The sequence below is a fragment of the Argopecten irradians genome, unplaced genomic scaffold (assembly GCF_041381155.1).
Source record: "Argopecten irradians isolate NY unplaced genomic scaffold, Ai_NY scaffold_0231, whole genome shotgun sequence".
In the NCBI taxonomy this organism is placed as follows: Eukaryota; Metazoa; Mollusca; class Bivalvia; order Pectinida; family Pectinidae; genus Argopecten; species Argopecten irradians.
This window is the reverse complement of record NW_027187698.1, coordinates 49,384-67,255: the sequence shown is the minus strand read 5'-3', so window position 1 is coordinate 67,255 and position 17,872 is coordinate 49,384. Positions and strand designations below refer to the sequence as shown.

Genomic DNA, 17,872 nt, shown 5'->3' with positions numbered 1-17,872 from the left:
GACGCCACAATCAATACCTACCCGCAAGTGCAAATAACTCTGTAATATTCAAATTCGGAATACCTGGTATCCAATACTATTCCTATTTTAATATCTTTTTGTCAATAAAATATATGAAAATTGAAATTTAATGCACAATCGGTATACAGACCTCCCGGTATGGTGCCCAATGCCACCTGGTAGCTATGGATACCACTCTGGGGATCGGTAAACACTCCCGTCCAACAGGAGCTGATCGTGGCCAAGGTCGAGGTAAAGTCGACATCACGGGAACATGTCTTGTTGGAGTTCTCAATGATATATTTACCCCTCCTTACAGACGGAGCAGTGTTGTCTATATGGACCGGATGTGACGTAAATACAGTATAGTGTGACGTAGATGTCCACGATCTGACGTAGACTACATACTTTGTGTCGTGAAGAAGTGATTTTCCTCCGCGCAAGCAATAAGTAACAGATGTTTTCTGACCAACGTCGTACCACAGATTTTCCAACAGTGGGTCAAATATCCCTGTTCCAACAGCCATTCCTTGCTGCCCCATGCTCCATTCCATTCGCTTTATGACATGTTTCTGTGTCCCTGACACAGTCCAAGCAGCGGAAATACAAGCAAACGAAGTCAAAACCTCTTGATCGTTGTATTTACCATCATGTTGAATATTGATATTCATATCAAAGTCATCCGTGTAATTACTTTCCGTACAATCGACATCCACTTCCACCGAGTGACATTTCTGAGATATAACAGCACATGTGCAATCCTTATTGCAATATGCCGCATCACAGGAATGCTTTAAGATTTCCAAATAACCAAATGTGTTTTTATTGTCTGATGCTATAACCGTTACTGTAACCCTGCCGATACTACTAAACAAACCAGCATTATTATCCGCCCATACTGACAATACCATCTGTTGTCCAGAATGCAATCGCCCATTTAGAGTCAACTGAAACTTCTCTGACTCATCGTCAGATTCAGATGAAATGAAAGTAAGGATCCCATCACTTATCTCCGACCCACTGTATGTATTCCCTACGGTAACGTAGTAAGTCCTGATTTCTGACTCGAGGTCTTTGAACCCATACAGTGTCAGGTTCACAAAGGATTTTGTTTCGTTTGGGTTAGGAGACAGGTGCCATGGTATAGGTTCTATGATCCCCCCCTGATGAGGAGGGGTTGGGTCGATAAGTAATCCATTCGATGTAGACGATGTACACAGTCCGGCTTCATTGCACGCTGTCACAACAGCAGTGTAAGTATCACCAGGCCTCAATGGGTGTTTAGGGTCTAAAGTAATTATGTGACTTGTCTCTCCAGATAAATACACATTTTCTATAGGCGTGTGTCCATCAGCATGAGCTCTCATTCTTATAATCTGCTTCACAATAGGACTGTCTTGGTCCTCAAATTTCCAGTTCATCATCACCACGGTGGGATCAATCTGTACTGTTACATTTGTGTTTGTGTTTTCTCTACCTAGAACAGGGAGAGATAATACTACTGGGGGCGTAGTATCGACTATAAAGGTGTCTGAAACACTCCTAGTGGACATGTCTAGTGGGTTGTTAGCTCTAACCTCTACACTGAGTGACACACGTTCTGATAAGGTGACAGGAAGTGTGACTGTGTTGGAGAGAAACACATTGGTAAATGTTAGGATATCACAGTCGCTGTTATTTGTGTGTCTGACGCATACTTCGTAGTTTTGTATTTTAGATTCTACGTCTACGAATCCAAACCATTGCATCTGAATTGAGTCCCTGAAATAGAATAAAACAAACTGCACTCATAAACTTGAAGTGTGGTAGTAGAAACGTAACATTGAAATTTCTATTTTAAGGTGGAAAAGTTTTAATTAAATTTGAATATACCCAAAATGACAACTTACGAATGCGGCCAGAACCTTGAGTGATGGCCATCGATACCAACATGGACGATCCCCGGAAGTGGCGGTGAATTGTCAGTGATAAAGCCGTTTGATGATACAGATGTACAGAGACCAGCTCCGTTACACGCTTGAACTGTACAGTAGTAGGTCATTCCTGGTATAAAGTTAGATATCCATTGACTTTCTGAAAACAGGAAAAATAGTTCATGGCAACATCTTAGTTGATGATATCGCTTTCATATATAACAATGAATAAGATAAAACTAATTTTCAATTCGATTTTTCTGACTTTCATTGAAACTAATTTTCCTGTATGCAACAGCTGGTTAGTGAGATTGATATATTCCATATATTGTGTCTTTATTCCGTGTACAATGTATGGCATGCTTTGTTTCGATTCGCTGTTGATGCAGGACGACGTTACCTGTTATGAAACTGACGAAGAATTTATTTAACTTACTTATAGTGTTAGCTTCTTAAGTATCAAAACCAATAAAGTATCCCCATGAAAGAATGCTATTACGTTTATAACAATGTAAAATGTCTTACTGGCATACTGACTGGGTCAACTACAAACACATTAGTAACATTTGTATAAACATTACATTTGAAGATTTCACCTGTTTTTGTTCCGGTGAAGGACAATGGTTTGACGTCATCCAGGAGAGGGGATGTCCCCAGTCCCGCCGAGTAATACTTGATACCCGAGTGGGGGTCACTAAAACCAGACCAGTGACAGCCAGTGTGTGTTGTGTTTGGTTGAAAGTCGATGTCCGCCTAAAATCAAAATATGTTTTTATTTAAATATTGATAAAAAATTGTAACAAAGTTGAAACTTGATCTAGGTACATTTTTTCTTCAAAAATTGACGCCAGGGTCATTATTCGTCACAGCACTTAACAAAGCCAATTATGACTTTGGAACCTATAACTTTGGGCTAGATTTATATAATGGTCTGAATTTGAAATAACACGGCGTATTTTGGTAGAAATAATTTTTAAAAAAACCCACACATTTGCGTATAACGAGCATTTCTATGGGTTTATACCTTTTTTATCAGTCCATAAAGAAACAAATGACGTCGCAGTATGTAACGACGCTTCTGATTGAACAAGATGATTTATTAGGAACAAAGAGTCCTAAAATGAATTTGAAACTTTGAAATGTTTAATTTGAATAGAGTTGATAAAGTTATGGATATATAATCGAAACATTTAAATGTGTACTGTCACCATAATACGCTTGTCGATTATCTACAGGACATACGCATATCTTCAAGTTAATCTTTAAGTAATTTAAATTTGACATTAATTATCAAAATATTTAACTACTATTGATGGAGTATATAAAAATAACGATGAAAGCTATTTACGTGTTCGCCTAATTGTGTGGTATAACCAGGCCACAGTTTTGAAATTTGATTTGGGTTAAGTCGTAGTCATTACACATATGCACATACATAATATATCTTCAGGCAGTTGATTCAGGAACATCGTTTTAGAAGTCTATTTAGGAAGTTAATTCATATCTAGGATGTTGTTACTCATTCATTGCCTGATATCACTGTGTGATCGTGATCTTTATACCATTCATGCTTCCTGGTATTGAATATATAAGATGCTCAAATATTCTTTACACTACAGACTACAGACACTACAGACATGAGATACTTCACACAAGGACAAATCTGCAGATACCAACACTAGGAAGCATGGAAATAATTTTATGAAGATGTATTTTAGTAGACGGTGAAATATTGTAGTTCCCGTCAGGATTTATAGGGCTATACAGTTCTTTATCCACTATAATAATTATACATATGGAATCAAATAAAAACCATGTAACTAAAAGTCATCGCCTCTAGCATTATTATTCATCAACGAGCAGCTACCAACAGTACACCATCAACAACAACAAAAACATTCATTATAATTGGATTCATGTTTATAGTTGCTTCGATAAACACGCTGAATATATGACCTTTGTTTGATTTCCTGATCAAAGAAGTTAAATACAAACGAGTGTTGACAATGATGCGCACAAAACCTATCAAGATATCTCATAGCTTAAAGATGCTCCACCACCGACAGAGCATAAATGATATTAATTATTTGAACAATAATTTGTGAATAATCGTGTATATAAAGGTATGATTAACACAAAAAATAACAATACATAATTTATTTTGCCTTTGGTGCATGCACAATCAATACTTCTTCATTCAATATAGAATATAGTGCAACAGATTTTTTCGGGATGCAATTAATTATTCTTCATGTTTTTAACTTGAAGTAAAATTAGAAGCTCAAACTTTTCAATGGCGGTAATGGTGTAAAGTAAGTAAGTTTAGTAACTGAAGAAAAATACTTCATCGTCTACTCCTGCTTTTTATAGTGAAAAAATACCATTTGTCAGCGGTGGAGAATCTTTACGGTCACATCAGGAGAAAAGTTTATGTTTTCTGAAATCGTTGATGACATGCGACTTTCCAATAATAGGCCTATATTTACACTTGCTAGGCTTGGTCACTATTCGCTAATACTAGCCGATTTTGTTTACCATAACTGCATGGTAGCATTGAACTTTGAACTTGCGTAAGGAAATGTTCTGTGCAACGTAAAAGGACTACTTTTTTTAAAAGAAACACACGGCTTTGTTTACATTTTGACGCAACATTACGTGTATATTGTTGTTTTTCATATAATTTTGGAAAAATGCAAACAATATATACATGTTTTATATTTATATATGATTCAAACAATTTCTAAATTAACAATTGTATAAAGAAACGGAAAAATATCCCGACCGGGGCGACGTGCTTTCATTTTTGTTAAAAATGATGGGTGTCAAATGTAAACATTACCTCTGTGCCTATGTTCGTCCTACGATCGAGCCTTTGGGGTGGACGGGTGTGAGACCCTCTGATAGAGGTCAGTTATAAACATATCCTCTTGTCTTTGTTCTTTGAGTATTTAATCATGTGTATTATAAAACATTCACCGCTAATAATCCACGTGTTGACAGTTCCGCGTCACCACAAATACATTGTATCCATCGAACACAAGTGAATTTGTTTCATCTATCGATGGCGATATGGATCTAAGCGTAGATTATATAATCACATGGCTCCCAAGGATGTAATACCGTCAAGTCAGACGACATCTCAAACACATTGAGCTACTTGAAAATCGGTGTTTTGCCAACTTCGGCAAACTAAAGTGTGTAAGCGTGCGTCAGCTTCGCCTCGCTGCACAATAACGGTCACCGAGTTCACACATGTGGCCGTGTACAAATTCTTTATGTTATTACGCTATATATTAACTTTTAGCAAAATTGAATATATATTTAAAGTTCTGATCTGATTAAATAAAATTATCTCTGAAATTTACTTTGTTTGTCATGTCTATTTTACACTAAAATATTGAAGTTTTTTGTCGTCGCGGATGAATAATTCTATCTTACGTGAAGCGTCACCATTCGCTGTTCAAATGAGTAAGCTCCTCCCACTTTTGACCGACTTTTATTGAATAATAACGTCACTTTCAAATGACGATTTTATTGCATAAAATATAAATAAAAAGTCGTGTGAGTGTAAATATAGGGATTGGATTTCGTTTTTATGTTAACCATGCTTGTATGGAGCAATTCCTCTAAGAATATATTCAATATGGGGCGCTAACGCGCCCCATAGAATATATTCTTAGAGGAATTGCTCCATACAAGCATGGTTAACATAAAAACGAAATCCAATCCCTATATAGCTGCCTGTATGGAAACAATAAACTAATCTTATATAAATATCACTTACCTCCAGAAGACCATCCCTGACAATCCCACCTAGCCGGAGCGGATCGGTCACTTACCTCTAGAAGACCATCCCTGATAATCCCCACAGCCGGAGCGGATCGGTAACTTACCTCTAGAAGACCATCCCTGACAATCCCCATAGTCGAAGCGGATCGGTCACTTACCTCTAGAAGATCATCCCTGACAATCCCCACAGCCGGAGAGGATCGGTCAGTTACCCCCAGAAGACCATCCCTGACAATCCCCACAGCCGGAGCGAATTGGTCACTTACCTCCAGCAGACCATCCTTGACAATCCCCCTAGCCGGAGCGGATCGGTCCATCACAAACTCATCAGAAGCCGTCGCAGACGATAATCCTGCTCCATTCGTTACCTACAACAAACAGATATCAACTTACTTGATTGATTACTCTTTGAGTATTAGGCAATTTCGTGTAAAAACAAGACAATACGAATATTAGTAAAGTATTAGCCCAGGTTTAAACTATTGATATTTTATACGTATTTAGCACTTCTTAGATGTACTTGAACATACAATAGTGTGTATATATCAGGAGAAACATTTAAGGATTGATTGTCAACTTTGTTACTTGCATTGACTGAAAAAGAAAGTTTAATTCATGCAAATGAAGTGAACTGCAAAGCAGTTCGTGTAATTATTGCACGTGATTAACATTCTTCATCATTGGGAAATGAAGTAATCGGAGTTTACTAGTTTCATTGAGGCGGAGCGAAGTGAAAAAACATATTATGTATTTCTGTTCAAGTACACTTATAACGTGATGTACGTAGTTTAGGCATGCAAAACGTCACTAGTTCAAACAGATATTCTTAGGTACGTTTAATCAACAGAAGCAATAAACAGATTTAAACACAAGTTACTTACAAGCAGGATAACATAATATCTGTGGCCATCATGTAGTGTCTCGAGGTCGGACAAAGAAGTAAATTCTCCAGAACAATCCCGATAGTCGATTACATCAGGCTGATGTTTAGACGATCCTACACCCAGACGAGTTTTAGAAATTCCACTCTCGTTATCTCGAACTCCGGTCCAGTGGACGGTGATCTCCTCAGACACGATGTCTGATTGTTTTAAATAGGTCCCGACCGATATGGTACCGGTAACTGGGGGAGTGTTATCAAACATTACTCCGTTCGACACGGCGGTGGTCTGATGGCCAACGTGGTCAAATGCTTAAATGGAAATGGAAACTCACTACAATAGGTGAGCGTGTTTGAATATTGCGATATGGTTATGATGGTTCGATGATAAATAATAATTGCATCAAAAAATAAACATATATGAATATATGTCAACATTCATCTATGGGAAAATTACAAAAACAAAATAAAATGAGTAAATAATGAAATAAAAATTAGTTTTTGCTATTGAATTCAAAACAACGCGATACTGGTTTTTTACAAACATAAGTTGTGCTTAGCTATCAATACTTAGATTGTAGAACCGACACGCGTCAAGACTACTTACCTGTAACTGTGACGTAGTACGTCACCCCCGGAATAAGTGTCGGGTTATTGACTCTAGCGGAGTGATAGAGACCGACGTCTGTTTCAGGTACAACGTCCTGAGCGTACGGATTACTTCCTAGGAGTACAAACGTCATCATATAATTCAAGATAACAATACATTCCTGTCATGGTATAATTATAAACGCTAACAAGATATACTGATGCTATATACTCATGTAGCTTCTACGGCAAGAATCGAACTGTAAATTACCATAACTGCATGTGTTCAATAATAATAAGGCGGTAGAATGTAAAGGGAAAGATTTATCAAAAATTGAAATTTTATGGCCAATTCCACTGTTTATATCAGATACAATAAAATATGTTTAAGTCAAAGTCATTTTTGTGTTCTCTTTAGAAGAACAAGCGATTATTTTCTAACGAAAGGGACATTTGGTAAATTGTTTGCTAAGTGATTTGTTCCAGTCCTATTACTATTGTTAATGACAAAATGTATGTTTTAAGTAACCAGCATGGTTAAACACAAGAAATTACCGACAATTCCATAATATCGCCAAAATCCTTTGACTTACCGACGGAATATGTAAACCTTGCTATCGATGATGGATATCCCAAAGTTCTGTATCCATCGAAATCCTGGAATCCGTCCCAATGTATTATAAGACTTGACTCCTGAGTGATGAAGCCATTATCGGATGTGAATATGACATCGCCGACAACAGGTGGGGTTATATCAACTACAAACCCGTTCCCACACGTTTGTACAGACGGTATACCATCCTCAACTATTGTGGTGACGGCACATATATAGTAAACAATCTCAACGTCTAGATTGATACCCTGGAAGGCAGATAACCCCCCAACAGTTTCTACAGTAGCTACACAATCAGGGTTTACCTCGCATGGCTGGGTGAAATTGTACTTGTTCCTCAGAAGATACCACGTGATTGCTCTGTCGCCCATTCCAAGAATAACTCCGCCAGGTCTGAAAGACTTACCAGTGAAGTCAATTTCTGATCCGTGAAGCCACGCAAGCTTGTCCCCGATGTTAGAGGCGTAGAACATTTCTTTGTTGTGTCTAATGTCGTCTGCGTCAGAGTCTACCTCGTAGAGTTGGTGTTTATCAAACACGTTAGGGTCCTCCGTTACAATGAGTGGACCACACCTGCTCCCCATGGAACCTTCAGGACAAAAGACCTCGACACAAGTCTGCATCTTCACATGTGGGTACAGGGCAGCTTCTGGCATGTCGATAACTAAAACATGGAAAGAAGTATTCTAAGGAAATTTACCTAAATGTGGCAGCCTTAACTTTTAAATTCAAAGTGGTTACTAGATAGATATAATTATGTCAGAAACGCGACGCTTCTTTTAAATTTTTGTTCGAGACATATGTAGATGATATTTAACTGACATGATTTCATTCTTACTTGACATTTTCACAGTCGTCTGAAATAATTGCTCGGGTTAATAATATGCGATATTAATATGTATGATAAAATAAGGATAAAATAGACCTTTAACATACCTCTACTGTAGTGCTATTGGATTCAATGATGTACAAATTCCAATCAGTTAACTGTATCTTCAAATCTTTGTCCCGGAAAATTCCCCAACGAATAGCGACACTTTTGTCCATTCCCCCGGATACACCATTAGAACACTGCAGGTCTGCTATAGTGAGTTGTATGTCTGAACATTCAGGTCCAGTTCTATTCATCCAAGATGACATAGAGAAGCCTTCGTAAAGATGATCAATTAATGCAAATCCGTTCGTTGTTACCCAATCAAAACATGTATATTCTACGCATTGTCTCAAAGCAAAGAAATAGCGACCTTTAACCAGATTGACAGTACCAAATGAAAAAACTATTTAAGTGTCCGGATACAGTTGTGAAGTCAATTACTAACGGCTCTCCTGTTCCTTCCGCTAGCGAAAGAAACTCCACTTCATAATGGGAAACATAGCTACTAAGTTTCCCTTGGTTCCAGTACAAAGATGCTATGTCACGACTGATTTGACTATCAACATCAGGGACGCAGTTCAGGATATGTAAGCTGAACGACCTGTTCGTATCTGAAGCAACTTTAAATTGTGGCTTCGCGATAAGCGGAAGGAACTGATAATAATTAACCAAATTGATGGTCGTATGAACCGTGACTATGGCCTCGGCACTGTCTATAGTTAAACTGGCATTCGACACCAGCGAATAGGTATGACCGATATGGAGGTTTATTTTACTGGGAGTGTATATATTCACGGTGCCAAATTTTCGTTCGACCGGGGTTCCCATTTTTCCAGTGCAGCCGTTTCCATCAAACACACGTAGAGATGTCATAACATGTCTTGGATTAATAATTGTGAATCCGTCTGATATCGCGTCTGTTGAACCTCCCGAGGTAATAGCACGCACGGTAACAAAATAGCGACGGTAATGTGAAAGGTTTGTTGCATTTTCACAATACAATTTCCTATTCGGAACTTCATGGAAAGGGATTGTATCATCTGTTCCTGGAACCTCTCCTATACCAAGTTCGTGTGTCATATCGCCGACATGTGAAAAACCTTCCCACGTGACACAAAATTCCTCGAGCGAGACAGAAACATCAATGTCCTCTATACCATCTGCGTATCCGCCATCATTACGTAAGACGTCATATACAACACCGTGGCCAGGGGGATTCTGGGAAGGCAAATAGAAATTATCTGTGTTTACTGTACAGTGATACCCTGCATGGTTAAAGACGTGAAGCTGGATGGTAAAGGTGAGCTGCAAGTCTGAATCATACACGTGTAATTCGGGTAGAGGGATGTTTACACATATCTGTCCTTTTACAACACATGTATCAGCATCTGAGTCACCCATTTGCTTGAACAACGAGACGTACTCTCCTTGTCGACCTGGCACAAAATTATCATAATCAGATTTCAAAATATACACAAATTTATTACCAAATCCGCCTTATATATAATGATTTCATCCGTGTAATATTTTTGCATATGCAACTATGGTAATATAGTTCATTTCCATAACTTGTAGTCAGTAAAGAATGACATGACGATAGAATTTGAGGACGCAGTAACAAAATGTATATGTATAAGGCTTAATCACAGGTTAAAATAATTATTGTATGTCGCACATTCAATCCGAATAGTATGAGACCAAATCAAATATCATGCGGGTAGACAGATTAATTAATTTACACTTGACTGTTAAACGTTTACTTACCAACCCGGTATAAAAATGTAGATATTGGTTCCTTTTGTTCCTCGTCAGCGATAGCTCCTCCACTCCAGTAAATATACAAGGAACCGTTTTGTATAAGGACAGGTAGGGAGGGTGGACAGACCGGAGGAGTTTCGTCTACAATAACAGGACCGATAGTCGCTGTAGATGTTAGGGCAGCGCTGTTTGTTATTTTAACAAATATGTATATCTCATCCCCGTCACTAAGACCTACGTGCCTTGATTTGTAATAGTCGGTATGTGACGATATGTGATAGTCAATCAGATCTGGAGACAAACTGCTGTATTCTGTGGAACCAACGCCTATGTAAACGTCACGAATCTGACTTCCCGTATCAATAACGTCCCATTGAAGATCGATGAGGTCAATTGGAAGGTAGATAGTACCATGACCGTCACTGATAAAGCACGGTTTAGTTTGTGATGGCTGGAGACCTTCTACTGGTAACAGAGACAGGAACTCATTTACGGTTGTGTTTCTACACAGTTCATCACAATGGCCATCACTGATCTTGTACTTTGTCAGATTCCTCGTTATGTACCACGCTGTTCCCTCGGAACACACCATACACCCAGTGGATTTCGCACTCTTCAGAGTAACATTGGTGATGAGGGGAGGAGTCTTGTCTAACACGATTCCATCTGAACACACAGGATCTGACGACTCCATAGCGTTATTATACGCCACAACTGTTACAAAGTACTGTCCCTCCGCGGCTAGTGTAACGCGAGCGGACTGAAAAGTCGTAGTAATGATAGATGTTTCATCATGTAAGGTAACATCGCTGTTATTAATACCCCCGAACGCGTCTTTGTCCAGACAGGAGTTACCTACCCCTACTTTGTAGGAGTGAATGCCACTCTCATGGTCAATAAACCCGTCCCAGTGTACCGTAACCGTCTCTTCACTAGTGTAGTCGATATCCTCCCCCACGACCGAACCCTCGCTAACCACACCCACCGCCGGGGGAGAATCGTCAGCTAAAACCTCTTTGTGTTCCACAAAGGAAAGTCTGGCGTCATTCGTCACCGACAAGGTGAAATGGTACACACGGTTGTGGTTTCCGTTATGAGTATTAAGATGCACCAGCGAATTTAGGCTCAATGAGAAGTTGTAATAGGCACATACACCGACGGATGGGCAGTAGCAGTTGGAATATTCTGGACAGATTTCCTGTAAACAGTAAGGTTGACACCATTGGTTAAGTCACAAAGCAAAGGACTATGTATGGTTTGGGCACTTTTGGGCCCTCAAATCCATACATTTTTCAAAACAGTTGTTAATGATTACTTTGTTGTATTTGAAACATTTAGTACATCCTTGATTTAACTATAATGACTGTTCTAATTTTACAGCTGTAGTTGCGATGGTAACCATCCACAATACTGTTTACGCCATAGATATTTGACGTCATAAAACGTCCAATGTTATTACGCAAAATTACCATACATGGCGCCAAGTACATTCAACCAGGCACTGTGTAGCGGTAATACAAATATTGAATTAAAAAATCAAAACACCTCTTAGTCTTGTGTTTGTGAATCTTTTTTATAAAACAATGTATTGATTTGTTTCTACATAGCTATTTCTCTTTACTTACATTCGGTCCTAGACGAGCAATTCCCAAAGAACCATTTCCAATATCGTGTCCTCCGAATGATGTACCAAGTGACCAGTCCACAGAGTATAAGCCACTGTGTATGTCCAGCGCATTAAACTTGAGAATCATCTTCGACAGATCAGAACTGTTGTGAACATTTAACAATTTATATCCGTCCTTCTCAAGTCCAATATCGAATATATCAGGTTCGCTCGAGTCTACGTGAGTGTATACATGTTCAGTATATGTATTGGTCACGATATCTTTAGCCACAATGTCAAGCCGGTAGGTTTCTCCGTCTTGTAATGGCAGAGACAAACAAATCTTCTGTGAGGTAAAGTTCTGAACCGTTTCATTTACAAACAGTACACTGGTATCATTCGAAAGTGAGAAGTAGAATTCAGTTATTCCATCAACGTTCTCTGTTCCGGAAACTGGTAGAATTCCTGATATCTGTTCATATATACCGGTAAAAATGTCCGTGGTGATCTGGTTTTATAGGTCGTAGTAAGACTTTTAACTTGTCATTGTGATACCTGTCCTTCCATGAATAACAAAGATCACCATGGTTGGTTTGCCACTTGTATCCGGTACTTGTGGCTGCTGTCGTAGAGTGTAAGGGATTGCCATCTCTAGCGAGTATCACTGACGAATTATCAAACATCACAAATTGTCTGGCGTGTTTCACGTTATTGGCGACATCTTTCACGTCTAAGACGATTCCGTACATCGCAGGATTAGGCAAGTTATCTGGAATAAGAATTGCTATAGACTGACTGGCATTGACGTGGATATTGACAACAGGAGTTCTACTCCATTTCAAGCTGCCCCGGTCCTGCTTCCTTCACCTCATATACAGTGATCGAATATGTATCAATTCCGGACGCATATTCTAAGTTTCCAGGGACAGGGGTCGGATCCTCCCATCCATTTACGATGACCTGGAAATTCCGACTAGTCAGGATACGGCTTCGTAAGTCCAATGGTTCACTCACGCAGGTGTCATTCTCGAGGCAGTGTACAGGATCGGCATCGTCAAAATGGTAGCACAAGTCCTTTGTAGTCCGTGTTTTTGAGAAAGGGACACGAGATTCGTCATGATCGTCCGAAATTATATTCTTTGAGATCAGATGACCTCCACCGTGTGCGATGAATCGTAAACATAGTCTAAAAAAGATTTTAAAAAATGCTTCCAAAGCATTACACTCATTCGACAACAGAAATGTTTTAAAAATATTGTTCATAATTATAGAGCATATGAATGTGTTTATTAACATTAGAATATTTTCATTTGAATATCATTTAATATTGTCGTATTGGCTGATATTGAATGGTATTCTGCAAATATATTATTGTATAAACGTTGACTTTAATATAACTGAAGGCATGGCCTTAAAGGGCGCAGCCAGATGTTTCAGTAATCATTAATTATGCAATGTTCCATTTATTGAAACAACGGAGCCTATTTTTTTTATTCATATATTCACACTCTATCCTTGTCCAAAAACCACCATTTGCGGAGGAAACTCACATAAGAGGAGGAAGATTTTTTTATTTCCGTAACATATATTCCGTGTTTGGTCCGCTGATTATATTGGAAGGTGCTCTATCACTTGAACTCTTATAAAAAAGCAACAGCACTGACCTTCTCGCGGATGAAGATTACGTTCGTCTGAACTTAAAAACGTTTAAACCGCTTGATTATATAATAAGCATCCCATTCACACTGATGGAATTTTTTATGGCGCGTAAAAAAATGGCGGCCCCAACTGAAGCTGTCAGTGTGTAGGAATGAATTTTGAAGATTGTGTTTTTTTCCTTATATGTTCATATATGTGTTACCTTAGAATTGCTTCGCTCTTCGTGCCCTTCGGCATACTATAATTATTAAGAAAGTTAATTTCGTCATTTGCAGACATATACCGGTATTAAAGAGTTTCCCTGTGAAGATAAGGGAAAATATCAAACGGCAAAAGGAAACTATTTGCTTTTGTTATAACTGTCAGAGTGAATAATCAGGAAAATCGGCGTGTCGTTTTGTCTCTACGTACAGCTAGATATGTCTCAAGTTTGGAATTGTATACCACGTTTAATTCAATAAAATAATAATAAACATAATTCAAAACTAACGGCCCTAATTATGTAACCATCCATAAACAACTCACCGTTGTCCATTTGACAGGTGAACCTGCCGAGCGTTCGTTGTTGATAACCGGTGTCAAATGACATCAGATGTTTAGGATCGTTACTTTGGGGGTCACTATGGTAGATTGGTAGTCTTAACGATGTTTTCACCGCCTGAAAAATGAACGACAAAATTTATTCACCGGAAACGTGAAAAAATATGTCATCAACCTGTGGTTAAATGAAATAATCAAAGTTCATTCAAGCAAATAAAAATAAACACAGTGGTTAATGCTAAATTTGTAGCATGCACACTTATTTAACTACCAGTGTTCGTCCTTGATGACGATGCTGATTTCTACATCAGTTACACCAAAAGCATGGTTTGTGACATAAGCAGGTTTTGGTACATGGGTAACGTTGACTAATAGCTCAAACGACGTGTTTGGTCACTATTCTGTCTACCTGTAGGTTACCATAGAAATCTGCCTTGGTTGGAGCAGTGTGACGATGAGTTTGGCGGAATATGTGACATAAGAGAGTCGTTGTTGGTGTCTATTACCATCATCCGACAGGTCAGTACTTCAGGAACCTTGATGACTAAATTTTATCATAACATATTTTATTAGTGTCGACATTTCTGGAAAATCAGAATACTTGGTATCAATGAGATCTGACGGGCATTGTTTATATATATTAGATAATTGATAGGCAAAAGAAAATAAGACAATTTAATTGTAATTTAATTGTTAATCAGTCATAAAACAATTACTAGAATTAGTGTGTTGCACCCATTGTTTGAAAATATTTGAAAGTTCCTTATACAGCCGCGAACATGAAATAGGCTGATGCGAAGATACGTTGCTGTATTCTCTAAAGGTATACCGATGTAGTGATCAGAATATAAAAATGTAAGCTAAATCAGGGTATGTGATATTTTATAAGAAAAAGTGGTAACGAACTTGAAGTCAAGAGGACACTTTAGACAATTATGTTTCTTTTAATAATTCAATTCAGCGGCGGAAACGTTAAATATTCATATGCTTGACCAGATTGGAGTTCATAACCCGATATTGCCCATCTCGTTTAACATAGATCAAATAGGAAACTGAAAGTAGAATGGAAATATTAAGCTATGGCTAAGGATAACTTACGTTGACATCGTGATTGGTTGTCGTCCACTACTGTTGTAAAGGACGGTGACTCACACTGACAATCCTTAGCGTAGTTACTGTTACCACAGTTACCAGGCCAGCACCAACGGTCCTCCCACGAACACGTCCCTTGGGGGGTAATATAATTGAAAAATCAGTTATGTTATTCTCTCAAAATGTTCTTTCTGATTTCCTTATTCTTTCATACTAACAAATAAACAAGACCAAAGTAAAATTGTAAATAACACATCATTATGGATGTTTTTGTAACACTTTTAAAAGTATTGCTTTTTCGGAAACCAAAAACAATATGAAATATGAATTATAAAACCAGATATTTAAAAAAAAATATTTTATAAGAAATATTGACATATACAAGTACTTGCACACTCCCTGTTTGAGTTGTAGAGCCTGTATAATATCTTCTCACACTGGGAACACGTGATATCCGACAGACTTGTACACACGGTAGTGATGCAGTTACTAATGTTTTTACAGGCTGTAAATTAAATAAACAATAAGTAACGGTGTGCAATGATGAAACGTATTGACGAGAAATGTCTATCGAAAGCACGTATTGAAAAATACACATTCGACAATTTCAAATATCTGAAGGATTTGAAATTGTCAATATAATTTTATTTGGTGGCGCTTAAAGGCCCACTACCATTTAATTTGTAAAATGGTAACGTGATACAAAGAACAGGAAAACAATAGGCATAATGTTATACTGGTTACAAGCAAAGAACAGGATACAAATGGGTATAATGTTATACCGGTTACAAACAAAGAACAGGAAAACAATAGATATAATGTTATACTGGTTACAAACACAGACAGAAAAACAATAGGTATAATGTTATACTGGTTTACAAACACAGAACAGGAAAACAATAGATATAATGTTATACTGGTTACAAACAAAGAACAGGATACCAATAGGTATAATGTTATACTGGTTACAAACACAGAACAGGAAAACAATGGGTATAATGTTATACTGGTTACAAACAAAGACCAGGATACCAATAGGTATTATGTTATACTGGTTACAAACACAGAACAAGAAAACAATAGGTATAATGTTATAGTGGTTACAAACAAAGAACAGGAAAACAATAGGTATAATGTTATAGTGGTTACAAAAAAAAAAGGATACCAATAGGTATAATGTTATACTGGTTACAAAAAAAAGGATACCAATAGGTATAATGTTATACTGGTTACAAAAAAAAAGGATACCAATAGGTATAATGTTATAGTGGTTACAAACAAAGAACAAGATACCAATAGGTATAATGTTATACTGGTTACAAACACAGAACAGGAAAAAAAATAGGTATAATGTTATACTGGTTACAAACAAAGAACAGGATACCAATAGGTATAATGTTATACTGGTAACAAACACAGAACAGGAAAACAATAGGTATAATGTTATACTGGTTACAAACAAAGAACAAGATACCAATAGGTATAATGTTATACTGGTTACAAACACAGAACAGGAAAAAAATAGGTATAATGTTATACTGGTTACAAACAAAGAACAGGAAAACAATAGGTATAATGTTATACTGGAAACAAACAAAGAACAGGAAAACTAGGCCTATAGGTATTGTTATACTGGTACAAAAAAGAATAGGATACCAATAGTGTATAATGTTATACTGGTTACAAACAAAGAATAGGATACCAATAGGTATATGTTATACTGGTTACAAATAAAGAACAGGATTCCAATAGGTATTATGTTATACTGGTTACAAACACAGAACAGGAAAAAAATAGGTATAATGTTATAGTAGTTACAAAGAAAGAAAAGGAAAACAATAGGTATAATGTTATACTGGTTACAAACACAGACAGGAAAACAATAGGTATAATGTTATACTGGTTACAAACACAGAACATGAAAACAATAGGTATAATGTTATACTGGTTACAAACAAAGAAAAGGAAAACAATAGGTATAATGTTTTACTGGTTACAAACACAGAACAGGAAAACAATAGATATAATGTTATACTGGTTACAAACAAAGAAAAGGAAAACAATAGGTATAATGTTATACTGGTTACAAACAAAGAACAGGATACCAATAGGTATAATGTTATACTGGTTACAAACACAGAACAGGAAAACAATAGATATAATGTTATACTGGTTACAAACAAAGAAAAGGAAAACAATAGGTATAATGTTATACTGGTTACAAACAAAGAACATGAAAACAATAGATATAATGTTATACTGGTTACAAACAAAGAAAAGGAAAACAATAGGTATAATGTTATACTGGTTACAAACAAAGAACAGGATACCAATAGGTATAATGTTATACTGGTTACAAACACAGAACAGGAAAACAATAGATATAATGTTATACTGGTTACAAACAAAGAATAGGATACCAATAGGTATAATGTTATACTGGTTACAAACAAAGAACAGGATACCAATAAGTATTATGTTATACTGGTTACAAACACAGAACGGGATACCAATAGGTATAATGTTATACTGGTTACAAACAAAGACCAGGATACCAATA

General features: G+C 37.2%; 1 protein-coding gene across 1 annotated transcript; it reads right to left on the bottom strand.

Annotated features, from left to right (window-relative positions):
- Positions 1-151: 151 nt before the first annotated feature.
- LOC138312169 (uncharacterized) lies at positions 152-8,272 on the bottom strand (the record flags this gene model as incomplete). Its single annotated transcript, XM_069253176.1, has 7 exons — positions 7,764-8,272; positions 7,190-7,306; positions 6,584-6,894; positions 5,969-6,070; positions 2,510-2,666; positions 1,890-2,073; positions 152-1,761 (listed from the first exon to the last, which is right to left on the bottom strand). Coding segments are annotated over exons 1-7 (2,974 nt in total), but the record flags the coding sequence as incomplete, so codon positions are not given.
- Positions 8,273-17,872: the final 9,600 nt, after the last annotated feature.